The sequence below is a fragment of the Cyprinodon variegatus genome, unplaced genomic scaffold, assembly GCF_000732505.1.
Source record: "Cyprinodon variegatus isolate N-32 unplaced genomic scaffold, C_variegatus-1.0 Scaffold304, whole genome shotgun sequence".
Taxonomy (NCBI): domain Eukaryota; kingdom Metazoa; phylum Chordata; class Actinopteri; order Cyprinodontiformes; family Cyprinodontidae; genus Cyprinodon; species Cyprinodon variegatus.
In genome coordinates, this window is record NW_015150757.1 from 435,164 (window position 1) to 449,948 (window position 14,785).

General features: G+C 37.6%; 1 protein-coding gene across 2 annotated transcripts in view; it reads right to left on the bottom strand.

Annotated features, from left to right (window-relative positions):
• The window catches only part of LOC107090624 (attractin-like protein 1), a 400,529-nt gene that overhangs the window by 252,592 nt on the left and 133,152 nt on the right, over positions 1–14,785 (bottom strand). For both annotated transcript variants that reach the window (XM_015384120.1, XM_015384119.1), the window contains 2 exons: positions 8,954–9,190; positions 6,261–6,398 (listed from right to left, as the gene is read on the bottom strand). In XM_015384120.1, the coding sequence (XP_015239606.1) occupies positions 6,261–6,398; positions 8,954–9,190 (375 nt within the window). The remainder of the gene's footprint in view (positions 1–6,260; positions 6,399–8,953; positions 9,191–14,785) is intronic.

The following is a 14,785-nucleotide window of genomic DNA, read 5'->3' on the forward strand; positions in this document are numbered from 1 at the left end:
ATTTCACTTTTCTTTCACCAGTTCACCGTGGTTCTTCCAGCAGTCCACACTTTCTCTGCTCTCTTTTTCTCATCGTCTTCTCCTTCTTTCCCATCGCCCGGCTTGCCACAGGTTTGCCTGCTGTGTCTAAAACTAGCAGCAGCAGCAACCCAGACTGACAGCAGCTCATTGGCTAATTTGCATCATGTGCAGTCTGGAGCTGGACGCTCCGGAGGGCTTTACCGTATTAACAGGAAAAACTGCGCAAGTGAAATTAGACACCGTGGTCGGACAACATGCAGTAATTTATAAATGTTTAAAATCAGGTTGGGTCCGGATTTGCCAGCAGGTGGGTCCGGATCCGGACCAAGGTCCGCTAATCTGTGACCTTTGTTCTAAAGGAAATAATGAAAAAGATGAAGGAATCAAATTCATTCCAACATCACTAAGTCTGATTTTTTTTTTTTTTTAAGACGAAAAATCAAAATCGTTATCATAACTAGAAATGTATTGCGATAATGCTGGTGAAGGTTCTCAGTCATTCAGGTCATAGTCATTCAAACAAAAAAAGTGCAGGGGTTGGGGCTGCGCAGGAGAGTGCAGGACCTCGTCTATTCAGCCAGTCCAACAATCCCCTTTAAACACCGACTTTTCAGACACTTAGACGGGTATGGGGCATTGCAGCCTAACAAAAGAAGCCAAACAACCCCCATTCCAAAGGGATGGACCCCTTCTTCTGTTCCAATTTGCATGTTTTCTAAACAAAAACCAGGCTTTGTTTGGCTGCTGTATAAAGCCTGGAACTCAACGCTATTCCTGACATTTTGAATTGAAAAAGCTTCCTGGATGGAAGAGAAACGTCTTCAAACTCAGAACAAAGTGCAGTGGATTGTTTGTTAGTTTTTGTTAGTATCACGATAATGATGAGCGATACGATAAATGTCCACCTTCTAATGAGCAACCCCACCCCCAATTCATTAAAAAATCCAGCAGAGAACTGTGCTTTAGAAACTAAATACGGATATGAATGATTCCCAATAACAGTCCAGGGGTTCCTACCTTTACTTGAAGTCTTTAAACGCATCCATAATAAGAGTCACATAGCAGAATGTATAAATATGGCTTCTACCTTCACACAAACAATTCAAATGATCTCTCTCCCTCCATTTTACAGTGTTCCTTTAATAAAAGCCAGCAGCCATCTCCAGGTTTAACACCTCTGCTCAGGGATTTCAGATGAAAGCTTTGTGACAGACTGTTACAGGCTTTTGTTTTTATTGTTACAGGCTGCTGCAGCCTCTACCCGTCAGGCTGGAATAAAACTCCAAAGTCACACATCCAGAAATCCCAAACGTTTGGTGTGTGCTCTTTACAAACATTTTGGATATGAATCAGCTTTAAGATCTGAAACATGTGAGCCTTGTCTCAGTAGTCTATTGCATTGCAGTACTAAGAAAAGGGGGGTGTAGGGGGCATCTGGGGTCCTTGGATTTATTTATTTTATTTTTTTTCCACCACTCCCTGACCACAATTTTTAAAAAAAGTAGCAATATAACCCCTGATCATCCCATTCTAAGACACTGTGGTTTGTCAAATATTAATCTGATCAGATAATCGGCGGTGCACGGTGTGGAGGGTGATCTATTCTGCTTAGAGTGATGTCATGATGTCAGGAAGCCTCTGCCCTCAATCTAAGGGAATATCCAACATGTTTATTTCCCCAAGTTTATGTATTTAGGCTAAGTCAGTGGAAAGACAATTCGAAGTGATGCACACGAGAAAATAGAAAAAGTACATTGAGGTGACACAGAGCAGAAATAGTTTTAAAGAATCAAAGTTAATAGGAGGATTATATGAACCAAAAGGATGGGATGGTTGATAAAAATGGGAAAATTTGGACAGGAAACTTAACTAATAATGTTAAGATCCCAATGATAAACAATTGAACAAATATTATTTTAATCTTTATTTTAAAGTAATTGAAGGTCTCAGTAATTTTTCTTTTTTTCCAGTTTTCTGGGAGTTTATTTCAGATAGTGGAACTAAACACGGGTTCTCCATGGTTAGTTCTGGTTCTGGGTGTGCTGAATAGATTTGAGCAGAAAGCTCTGAGAGCTTAATCTGCTAACAACAATCTTTAATTTATTTTGGAGCTTAGAAATTCAGCCATTTATAGAATAAAAGGTGAATTTTAAAATCTATTTTGTGAGATAAGGGTATTTTGTGAGAGCCAGTGGAAGGACTTTGGAACTGGGTGGATGTTCTCTGCCTTCTTAGTTTAAGTGAAGACCCAGGCAGCAGCATTCTGGATCAGCTGCAGCTGTCCGATCCACTATTTAGGCTGATCCATGAAGATACAGTTATCAATTCTACAAAAGATGAAAACATGAATTAGGCATAGTCCATTACTACATTGTGGCCTAATGTGGGTTTCAAGCTGTGTTATCTGAAGGTGTGATTTAACTTTTTTATGCTATTCTTTACTTCAGTAAAGAATAGCATAAAAAAAATAGCATTGTTGTCAAATCCATGTAGGAATATATTTGTTGCATTGACTCATAATGTACAGCTGTGTGTCTGCATAGCAATGATAACTGCTGTTTTAAGGTCCAATAACATCAAAGCTGGCGTTTATATCCCTTTAAAGCCTGATCCAAGAATAAAACGAAACAGAAAATTACTTTTTTTTGGTCTAAATTCCTTATTTGGCCTTTTAACAAAATATGTAAAAAGAAAAAACAGAAATACATTTTTGATATTAATAATTTATTACTATGCGATAAGTCAAGATAATTTTTGATGTAGTCTTCTGCCCTCTGTTATCAGGTATATCTGATTGTGTACAATAGGAAATTGAGCAAAGGTTTTACCATTAAATTATGCAAAGGGTGTCAGACGCAAAACGTTTCAGAAACTGTATGTATCAAATACGATACATTTGGCATTATAGGGTTAAGAACACCTTAATACCATTACCAAGGTCAGTATCTGTACTGTGGTGAGCACAGACTGACAGCAGCTAGTTTTTGTTAGGAAGGTGTTTGGCTCTTCCAGTACAAGTTTTTCAAAAGTTCTACTAAAGCAGAGATGGCACAAACCCTGCTGAACGTGACATGTAGCAAAACTTCCATTGGAATAAAATAAGTGTCTGGTTTAGCCCCTGCCCCCACTGTCTTCTCTCATTTAACCAACACTTTTTCATACTGAAATGATTTTTCTTGATTTAAATGAGCATTGCCATTACTTCTTCATCAGCCATGTTTATTTACTCTGAGCTCACAGTTGATTTTAAAAAAAAATTGTAAGATTTTCCATCTGAAATCTGAGTTTTCTAAAATGTTTATTCACTTTGGTTGTCTGTTCACCATACACTGTACGACCAAACTTGCTCAAACACATTTTTTTTTTAAATAACACCTGCATATATGTTCCTATCGTAGCTTCTTGGCGAGACTCTTTCTCTCCACTAATCAATGGATTGTTGTGCAAAAAGTCGTAGTGCCGCCCTAACAAATTGGACCGTTTGACAATAGAAACAAAGAAATAGCCAAACCAACCTCTCTGAAAACTAGCCATTAGTGTTTGGAGCAAGACCTGTCCGATCTATAACTTCATTAACAGCTCCTAACGGCTCGCTAAGGAGTTTCATAAGGACTTTTCTTCTTTAAGCCTGATCATTTTGCAAATTTTTTTTTATTTAGCGTTTTTGTTCAGTAAAGCTTTTATAATTCTACCATTTTATTTTAGTAAACTTCTCTTTTTTCTTGCTATATTTCATTGGGAAACTTTGTTTTTATCTGCTTTTATTTTTAAAAACTCAAACCTTTAGTTGATAAGGATCTTAGTTTATGTGAACTTCAGACTTTGGAGAAATGAACAAAAAATAACTTCATTATTTGAATATTTAGGAATTGAACATAACCTTGATAATCCTTACAGACACACAGTCTTTATTTTTTGATTTTATCTTGTATCGAATTATCTTGTTTTGATGCAGAGGTAGGATGGATGCAGCCAAACAGCCGCTGAGCGCTGGCATCAGCGTTTGCCAAAGCGACTGCGCTGCTAGCAGGTGCAGACGTGTTTCCATCTGTAACACTAACAGCCTGCCCTGAAAAATATGTTTACAGAAACGTACCTGTAGCTGGGCCGTGTCTCCAGTAAAAATGAGACGAGGAAGCAGCCAAACAATGAACCAGGAGGTGGTAGAAACATTTACGGTTTCTGTTTTTAAAATCTATCATCTGATTTGAATGTCCAAACGGAAACACCATGTGGTTGTCCACCGCAGCTGTTAAGGTCACCGTGAGCGGCTTGATTTTGTGAGTGTGTTGGACAAAGTGAATGATCCAGTCAGAGAGAAAGGACACGAACGCCCTGCACACACTCACACAGACACACACTTTATCCAGATTTGACAAGGTTAGTTAATCATCTGTCACAGGGACAGAGAAGGGACGACTCCCCTCTCCTCTGTCTATCTCTCCCGCTCCATTCCTCCCCCGTCCTCTTCCATCATGTCCTCAAACCAAGGACATCTGTCCATTTCCACTCATATTAACCCTGCGTCCCTCCTTTCCTTCCCCTGTCCTGTTCCCTCCCTCTGCTTTCCCAGCTCCCTTCCATCCTTCCCTCCACAGTCCGATCCCTTTCCCCCCCTCTGTGGCAGACTGTCTCTCCATCATTCAGAGCTCTAATCGGCCACACATCATTTACTCCTGGCCGTTTAGCTCAAGGTAAATCTAAAGAATGGAGACAGAGAAAAGGATGAATGGCTTGGAGGGAAGGGGAAACGAGGGAGGAAGATGGAGGCTGTGTAAACTGAGGCACAAAATGATTATTGCAGGAAAAAAGTAAAAGACGGATAGTTGACAAACCTGAGTCTGTTTTTAGTCAGTGCTCCCATATTAAAGACAAAGAACCCATTTCAGAGGCACTTCAGTGAAAGTGTAAAAGGCAAAGGTAGACTCTGCATTTAGCGTTAGGAGAAAACCTTCCACCGAAGTTGGAGCAGAAGACTGAGCAGTGAAGCAGATAACGAAGGTGCACAATAACGTTTATGTCTGCTGCAAATATTACTTTTTAGGCTAAAAAAGGAAAAAGTAAACACTACCAGGACAAATGCTTGGCATATATGGCATTACTTTTAAAATCTGGTTTGGGATGTTTTTCTTCTTTTTTTATAGACAAAACTATAATTAGATTATATTCACTTTCCTTCAGCTGCCAGACATGTGCTTAATACTCTACTGTATAGAAAGCAAATAAAATAAACTGAAGTTTATGTTAGAAATGTAACAACTGTGAAAGGCAAGGAAAGTCAGGTTACTCCAAAAAACAAAAACAATCCACTGGATGTTGATTCCAAGTTTAAGACATTTCGCTTCCCATCCAGGAAGCTTTTTCTATTCAATATGTCAGAATAAGTCAGCAACATTATAATTAAGTACAACAATCAAAAGAATATTCTTTTCCAATTGTTTGTTATAAAATAATTAGAAAATAGGGAGAAATGTAGGAAAAGTTGTTAAAATTATAATGGAATTGAAAACAGCAGAAACTAAAAGAAAAAAGGAAAATATAAATGAAGGCAAAGCAGCAGAGAGAGCGTCTGATCGGCTGTTGGGTACAGAGGAGACGGCGGTGGCGTGCATCCATCAGCTCAACACTCGCTGTGAAAATCCACCAGGGAAGTCAGGAAATAAGAAAATGATTAAGAGCGATTTAATGTCATGCCACCACCAAGCCAAAACGCACATCAGTCACAGAAAGAGCAGAGCACCCACACCTCTGCCTGCCTTCAACAGCACTGACTTGCTCACTCATTCATTCCTCTCTCTGCTCTCTACTCATTGTGCTCCACCAAGGAACAAGCCGTCCCCCCAAATGACCCCTTAAATTACAGCTAACACACATTTGTTCTTTAGGGTGTAATGTTTTCCACATGACACCAACCAAAGCTCCACTGCTGCGTCTTGTTCTGCTCACAATGCGCTCACAGCACTCTGCTGACGGCATGCAGCTCCACTTTCTGATCTAAAATACAGGCAACCAGGATCCCAAGGTTTTTAAACACTGCCCCCATCAGACTGTCAGCTACTATTACAATGTCTGTTTTAAGAAAAGCTGTAGAGGGCAAAAAAAAAAAGACTTTAAATAGTTTTAGAGGAGGAGTATACATTTTTTGATGTGAAAAGGAGTTTTATTTTGATAACAGTCCCTGTTGAGATCTGGCAATGATTAAACCCCATTTTTAGCTCAAAGGCTTTGAAAGAACTTACCGCTGCACTTCCCTCCATTGGTGGGGTCTCCATAATAACCAGGCATGCAGGTCTGACAGTGTGTCCCTGCTGTCAGGTTCCCACAGTGCTCGCACACGCTGCTGTTCACACACCTGCTGTGGCCGTTACACTGACACGCTGGAAGCAAAGCACACACACAATCGCTGGTTTATTAGCCGCCACATGACGGAAATCATTTGCTTTCATTGCACTTTGTTACTTTGATCTGTTGCTAAAAGTTTGGGCTGTTGTTCCTCTCTACCTGGGTTGTTTTGGAGAACCTGCATGTTGCTATGGAGGGAATTTTGTTCCATTATTGCTGCTGGCGAAGAAGGCTTTTTGTAAAAACAAAGAAGGAAATATAGAAAATGTTCAAACTCCTCATGATAAAAAAGGTCTTAAGAGTAACTTTAAAAGACCTTTTTTTATATATATAATTTTTTAGAAATGTTTCTACATATTTTTTAAATCTATTTTTGAGTTCACAAAATGAAATCTATAAAATAGTGAAATTTCAAAAATAAAATTAGATCGTATAAATTGGGTAAAAAAATATGAATTGATAAAATCAGGAAAGTAAAACTTACAATAAGTAAGATCAACAGAACAGCAAAGTTACTTAAAAACATTTTTGACAAAGATCTCCCAACTTTAATTTCTGATTTGCACAAATTTTTGAATTTCTATTTACAGAAAATGTTATCTGCTTGTAAGAATATTGAAACAGAATTCACACCATATGTTTGAAGTTAAGAAACAAAAGAAAAACAGCAAAAACTGATATTGAAATAAGTAAACGTTCCTTGATACGTGTATCTCCTTTATTTTAGCAAATGACTTGCCAATGGTATGAGTCTTTTCACCTCTATTTGAATGTAAATATTTCAATTAAAAAGAGATAATGGAGATTTCTTTTTTATTATAAGTGCAAAAATCTTATTCCTTAAGTAGATCATTTTACTTACCTTCTGAAATCAAGCCAATTTACAGAATTTTAAGAAAACCATTTCATTCACTGCATATTTGGTAGTTTGGTATCTTCACTGTGAAAATTTAAATATTATATAATAAAGTTGATATTTCTTTTAATTTGAGCAGGTGAGTAAGACAGTTTGCCAATGCAATTATATCCATCCATCCATCCATCCATCCATCCATCCATCCATCCATCCATCCATCCATCCATCCATCCATCCATCCATCCATCCATCCATTTTTTAACAAGCGGGGTGGTGAGGGGTGCTGGTGTTTATCTCCAGCTGTCTACGGGGGAGAGGCGGGGTCCACCCTGGACAGGTCTCCAGTCCATCACAGGGCAACACAGAGATAAACTGGACAAACAACCATTCACACACACTCACACCTGAGGAGAATTTAGAGAAGCCAATTAACCTAACAGTCATGTTTGTTGACTGTGGCAGGAGGCATTTATATTATTTACACTTAAACAAAATATTTTTTTAAAAAGTGAATAATAATTTTTAAGGAAAAAATATCCTATTTGAAGGTCAGCCTGCTTACCTGCTATAATTATGGATAAATACACTTTTATTAATAATTTTTACTTTTAGATCAGTTTTTGCTGTTTGGTGGTTTTCTCATTAGTAAAACTTCATCGTACCCTGTTAGTAGTTTATGTGATTGATAAAGCTGCACATAATTATGAAATGAAAGGTAAATTCAACATGGCTTTTAACAATTTTGCAATTTAAAATCTGTAAGCTTAGCATGCAAATCTATTTGTTTCCCTTTTATTTATTCACATAAATTATATTATATATTTAGCAGGGACAGTGAAAGCAGTTGGAGTAGTTAGGAAAGTGGAAGGACCTAAACTCTTGACAACAAACTGCTACGAGCTGCAGCAGAGAAGAATGGACTACAATGCGGTTACAATGCAGCTACATTAAAGTACGATACATGACTAAACAATGTGTTCTGATTTCACACAACTTCCTGTTATGATTTGGATTTAATTCAGTTGAAAAATCCGCAAACAATATGATGCAATATATGTTCATCTAATACAGTCATACCAATCTACAACACAACCCAGGTCTATGAAATAAAAACATTTCTATTCTTCAAATAGAGAAACGATAAAAACAGATTAGCTGTTCACATTTGACATTTTAACGCCTAAAGATGTTAATGTGGATCAATATTTTCATTGGTTTAACTGTTGTGGTTAATCAATGAATGGATGCATTCATAAGGATGGAAATATTATTGCACTCCTAAAGAAGTAGATGGAATAATTGATAATAAAAGTATTTACGTCTGTGTTAAAACAGCAGTCAGATTCTCAGTCTGAGAAATCCTTGCAAAGAAAATCCCTGAAAACCAATGTTAAAAGATGTTCTCTATCCAATCTGAGTGACATTGTTTCTGGATGTAATGCTGCCTCATTAAGAGTTGCAGCTGTAATTAAAACCAAACTTGGATCCAAACTGTGCTCACCGGGTAGTGGGTGCAAGTGGAGATTTTACTTTTACAAAACCTTAAAAACCATGAATCCTTTCCCTCCATCACTAATTACTGTCTGTCCATTTTTTGTGCTGGTCGATCACATCCAAGGATTTAAAACTGAAGCTTTAATGTGACGAACCTCAGCACATCAATGATGCCAAAAGAAGAAAGAAAGCGTGTTTATAGATGCAGCCCTGTGCAGTGTGGTGAAAACATCCACTCACCAGGGCATTCGATAAAGGCCCAGTTGTAGCCTCTGTCAGATGAGCAGAGATTCTGATCCACCACCATGTCCCGGTCGCGCACTTTGGCCCCAAATCTTGAGTTTGTGGGCTTCAGGGGGCCCCGGTAGGAACCTTCCATGCACACCCCTCTACCGGTGTTGCTGGGATCGCCGCACCAGCCGCACTCAACCCTGCCCAGACACTCGGAGCAGGTTCTGAGGCCGGAGCAGTTCCTAGCTGGTGAGTGTTCATAAAACAGAGAAAAGACATGTTCAAAAGAATTATAAAACCTGTACATGTTATTTTATTGCAGAGGAAAATAGAACCAGTACAGTTATGCCTGATGTGTTTCAAAAATATTAAGAAAGGAGTTAGAAGTAAATGTGGCCTAGAAGGGAACCAAAGAATGCAGCCTGTAGAAATAATCACACCTAAAAAAAGCATAAGAATCATTATAGAGAATTAAGTCCACTTATTAGAGCATTTCCAGGGGAAATATAATGGAGGGAATTTTGTTCCAATGTTGTTGAAAGCAAAAGAAACGTCCTGTTATGTGTCATTTGGTTGGGTCACATGACTTATTCAGTGAAGGATCTGCCCTTTTTAAGTTGCAGAGAGGATTTTTTTAGATGAGCTTGGATAGGTCCTTAGTGCTGTCCATTTACTGAAAAGTTTGTAATATATGTTAATTTAAGCGAATAATTGGCTTAAAAGTTAAGCATAGTTACCTTTATTGGGAAGCCTTTGTGAACAGAGTGAGCTATACTGTATATTTATGAAATGACAGTATGTGACCAGGCACCTTTAAGATTGATTTAGATAATATTCTAAAATGTTTGCCATATCTGGTCAATTTTCAGTCTCTGACAAAGACTAACTGGATGTCCTCTCTCCATCCTCTCCTTGAACCCCAGTGGGCCTCAGCAGATGGCCGCTCACACTGAGCCTGGTTCTGCTGGAGGTTTCTTCCTGTTCAAAGGGAGTTTTTCCTCTCCACTGTCGCTACAAGCATGCTTAGTGTGAGGGATTGCTGAAGAGTCAAGGAGTCGATGCAATCAGAAAACTTTAAATCAATCTGACTGGATGATCTGGTGAACTGGAAAGTGACCTGAGATGAATTGTGTTGTGAATTGGCGCTATAGAAATAAACTGATTTGAAATGAACTTCCAGCTGTAGTCAAAAACTAAAATAATCAGACATGAAATGTTGCCCTCTTGTTAAAAGTTTTGTTATTTTCTTCATTACCTTTCAGCCTCAGCATTTGCGCTGTGATGGACTTTCCATTTCCCCACCCTCCAACATTTGGAGAGGCATTTGTATTCATGAAATGGATGTGACATTCAAAAAGGACTTCAGAGGTGAAAACTAGATATGACACACTGTTTTTATGGCATGGCACTCAGAACTCCTTTAAGAAAACAAAAAATCTCCATACCAAGATACCGGCTGTGGTAGAAAATGGGTGAAAGGTCACACGCCTAAGAAATCAAGTGTGTGTGCGTGTTTCTGCGTGTGTGTTTTACTGGGATACGGCTCTCCTAACTTAACTTTACAGCTTGTTTTTGCCAGCTTCACTTTGCTCTCACTCAGAGCATCAACTCCTCTTCCTCTTGTCAGAAGTTTGACTCTACAAAGACGGGGTGGGATCACGCACTCGTACAAACACAAAGAGGAAGGGAAGACTTTGTGAGGTGTTATTGGCGTGAACAACAGACAGAACTGACGGAACGTATCCATAGTTGTCTCTCACAGGCCGCTAAGATTATTCAAATGCAGCATTGAGCAAAATTAGCATTTTTCCCGAGAAGTTCTTCCCGCTTTCAGCAGCAGCCGTCTCCAAAGCCGCTGATGTTCTAGCCTAACAAGTCTCTTGTTGTGTTTGTCCCAGCGTGAAATGCAGACCCCGGCCTCTGTTTGTGTGTTTTCTGCAGTTGCATTATTCAACAAACAGCAATGCTGATTCATTTGTTCCCCAGAATAACCAAACTTGTGCAGTTTTTTTTCCATCTTAATTTCCCATCTACATTTTTATAGTTTTCATAATTTCCCCTAACTCAGCCAGTTTGCAGTTATTCCCAGACTCTTCTCCAAGCATCATATCATTTTGCATCAATTTCTTTAGTTTTGATTACATTTCTAGTATAGCTCTAAATTCCTTTAGGCATAAATGAAATTACAGAGGAAGAAACAATTCCTTTGATTCCCTCCCCTACTGTGTTCTTCCCTCTAATGTAACTTCTTACTTATTTCCCTTCCCTCAGCTTTTCACCACTGTCAATACTTCAAAGACAACAAAGGAAGTTTCAACAGGATAAAACTAATCCACACAAAGCCAGGTTTCCGTCAACATGAAAGGAAATATGTTACTTGACATAGAGTGTATTGACTGTTTAGGGAGTTATTTAACATTCTATAACTATTTTAAGGGTAATTAAACCAAAGTAATACCCTCTACTTTTTATACACACTAAATCAATTGGTTTGACAGCTAATAAATAGTCCAACTGTCTGATACAGGGAAATTATGCTAGCATCCGGTCCTTTAGTATTGTAGAACTGGCACGATTACACATCTGGACTCACAACGATACAGCCCTAGTAGAATTTTAAATGGTTCTTAAAAGTTTTTTAATGATTGTGTTTTAAATTGTTTAAAAGGCAAAAGTTTTTTTTTCCTCCTCATCTCGTGCACATATTATATAATTTCTTATAATAGTGGAATCTGTCTGTAAAATAACTGTTGGAGCTATTGTGTTTCTGGTTGGCTGCAGTGTTTGCTTTGGCCTTTCAATTTTAGCGCCTTTATTTTTAGCTTCGAGCACCAAGACAAAGTTTTGCTCTTTTTTCCTTTTTGATGGAGACAGCAGTGGTCCTAGAACAGCTTTACCAGAGGATGGGGCCAGTACTTGTTTTTCAGGGGGGCAGAGAACAAAAGAATAATATAAAAAAATATCTGCTCGTCTAGTGACCATGGATGATCACTCTTTATCAAGGTGCATTGTGGGAAATTTTGAGCCCACTACATCCACTAAAACTTCAAGCTCTTATCTAAAATGGCGTAAACCACTAAATACTGCACTATATAGTGATTAGGGCAGATGTTTGGACACAGCCATAGAGTTTGAAACCCAGTGCAGGCACAGTAACACACCTTTCTTCCACCTTGCTACCAACTAGGATCACGATCACACAGCATTATAATTAATGGTAATGCAGAGTGTCCCATTTTTTTTGATGTCATGTTTGGTTTGGCCATACAGCCAAACTGGGTTCATCATATTAGTCAAATTTTCCAACTGAAATCTTTCAAAATGACCCCTTTTACAGCATTACCATGGCAACATCATTTTGTGTAGAAACATGGAGGTTGGTATAATCGTTCCTCAAAGCCTGCAGAGTTTCATGGTTATGCTTTAGGTACCATTTATGGTTTGACTGTGCCTCTACGTCATTCGGGGCCTCAAAACAGCTAATTTTCAAACCAAAATCGTTCAAAATTCACCTTTTTATATCGTCACCATGGCGACGTCCTCTTTTGAGGAAACATGAAACTTGGCACTGCTGATTCTTGTGATCTGAAAATGTTTCTGTATCTTTTACAGTTTTGGATGTATTAATCATAGTTCAACACAGCAGTTTTCACATACTTTGCATTTTGCAAATTTAGCTCTTTCTTTCTACAAAGGACTTTGTCTTTTAAAGAATATTTATAATTTTAAATTTCTGTCAACTTCAAGGTAAACAGATATTTTTGGGCTTTTTCTTTTGGTTAATCAAATTTCACGAAATGTTCTGCTTTTAAGACGAGTCTGTTTCTGCCATTATTCTGCCAAATGATTCTACCCTACAAAATCTTCAGTTAATTCAATTTTTTCTGCATTTTTAAGTTTCCGATTACTTTCTATCACATTTTCAAATGTTCTTCACCTAATTTCTTTTTTTTTTTTCCTTTATTCAGTTTCTCTAGCTAGTTTTTCTTTTTTCATTCAGCAGAAAAAAGCATTCCCAATTTGCTGTTTCTCCGAAACAGCTTTTTCTAGCTATTATTATTTTTTATTTTTTGTATTAGCTGACCCTTAAGGTTTACTTATTTCTAACTTACCTGCATTGCTAAAAATCAATTAAGATATTAAGTTAATCTCATTGGTCTCCTGAACCCTATTTTAAAGTGTTGCCTGTTAGTTTTCACTGCTATTCAATTCATTATTTTAATAAACCAGTCAAAAAACCAAGATGAAAACAAATGTTCAGCCACTAGAGAACAAAAACAAATAGGATCAGTTAGCACAGTCAGAAAATGCAAATTCAATTGAAAGTTATCTCACATGTAAAATGAAACCTACTTGCTTTGTTCTTTGTCCTTTTTATGTTTGTGATTAATTTTAAAGTGAAATAGCTTCTTCTATGTCCCCCATGGAGGGCTTTTATAGAGGTCATTGCCTCATAAAGTCCTGTCAACTGTTTAGATGAAGAGCAGAAAGTAAAATCAACACGATATATCCTTACAGGTTTTACAAGGATTTCTTTAATAGTCAACAGCACCGCAGGATTTAGCTGGACCTTAAAATATAACATAAAATTGTCTCCAGGCTCATTCTGGGGTGACAATGTATTTGTTCCTGCTTTACATGTGGGGTCAACGAAATATATGGTTTAAACCTCAATGAAAATAGCCCTGAAGTCTTCTCTGAGGTAAAATATTGTCCTTCAAACAGCTACTCTGCTCTCAAGGATCTGTACTGTAAATACCTTTGTAATGCCTCCATACATCATCTGGTTGATTAACATAAATATTCTGCAGCCTTTAAGAGCAATGAAAACAGGATTAAAATATTCTCTCTGTGAATCTTTTAACCTGGGGGAAACTAATCATTGGCCTTAAGATCTCACGGATTTCAGGGAAAAAGAGCTGATAATGAAGGAAAGGTGACATTTTAAGTTACATCAGGATACCTTAGAATTTGCTATTAGGCTATTATATATATTAGACAAAAATTTGGAGAGTTAGAGCTTTTTTATACCTCAATTATTGTTTTCTACAAATATTTTCTGTGATTTTATTTAATGAAAACTGAAGAAAGGACAGTTTGACACCAGCTAATGAGCAACACAGAGGACTTCAACAAATCGTTACTAAAATTGACTGTTTTCTGAAACAGTGTCAGTTAGCTCAGTAGCTTAGCTAGTAATCAGAATGGCAAGAATTAACCCACCAAAAAATTCCCCCCTGGTGTGTTTGGACACAAGGCCAAAAAATATCAAGGAAGGTAAATCACAAGAAGATCTCTGCAATAAAAAGATGGCCTGAATTACAGAGAAATGTCCTGGTTCCCCAGGGAAATGGAGACTTTGACTATGAGCTGTTTTTCCAACATTCATAGGAGTCAACCAGAAGGACAAAAATTAAATCCCATCGGAAAACTAATTTTCTCCAACTCAGCATGCGAACTGGGAAAATGCTCCATATTTTGGTAATAATAAAAGGTATGAGAACAATCTTTATTCTAAACATTCTTCTGCTAAGCTGAGAGACCCTAATCATGGACAACAGAACCACAAATCTTTTGCAACAACTTAAAACACAGAAGTTATATCATTTGAATTGTAAATGATTTGAGTTTAAAGTTGAATTATTTCTGTAAATTAATTCTTATATTTTGATTAGAAATTGTTGTCAATTGATTGCATATGTGTGCTGAGATTACATTTTTATAAGGACGTATTGATCATTGCTTCTATTGCCCTAATATTATGGTTTTATTTGGTCTCAACAGTTTGCACCCATTGGCCCCAGTACAGGGGATATACAGAAGCAGCCATTCAAAATGTCC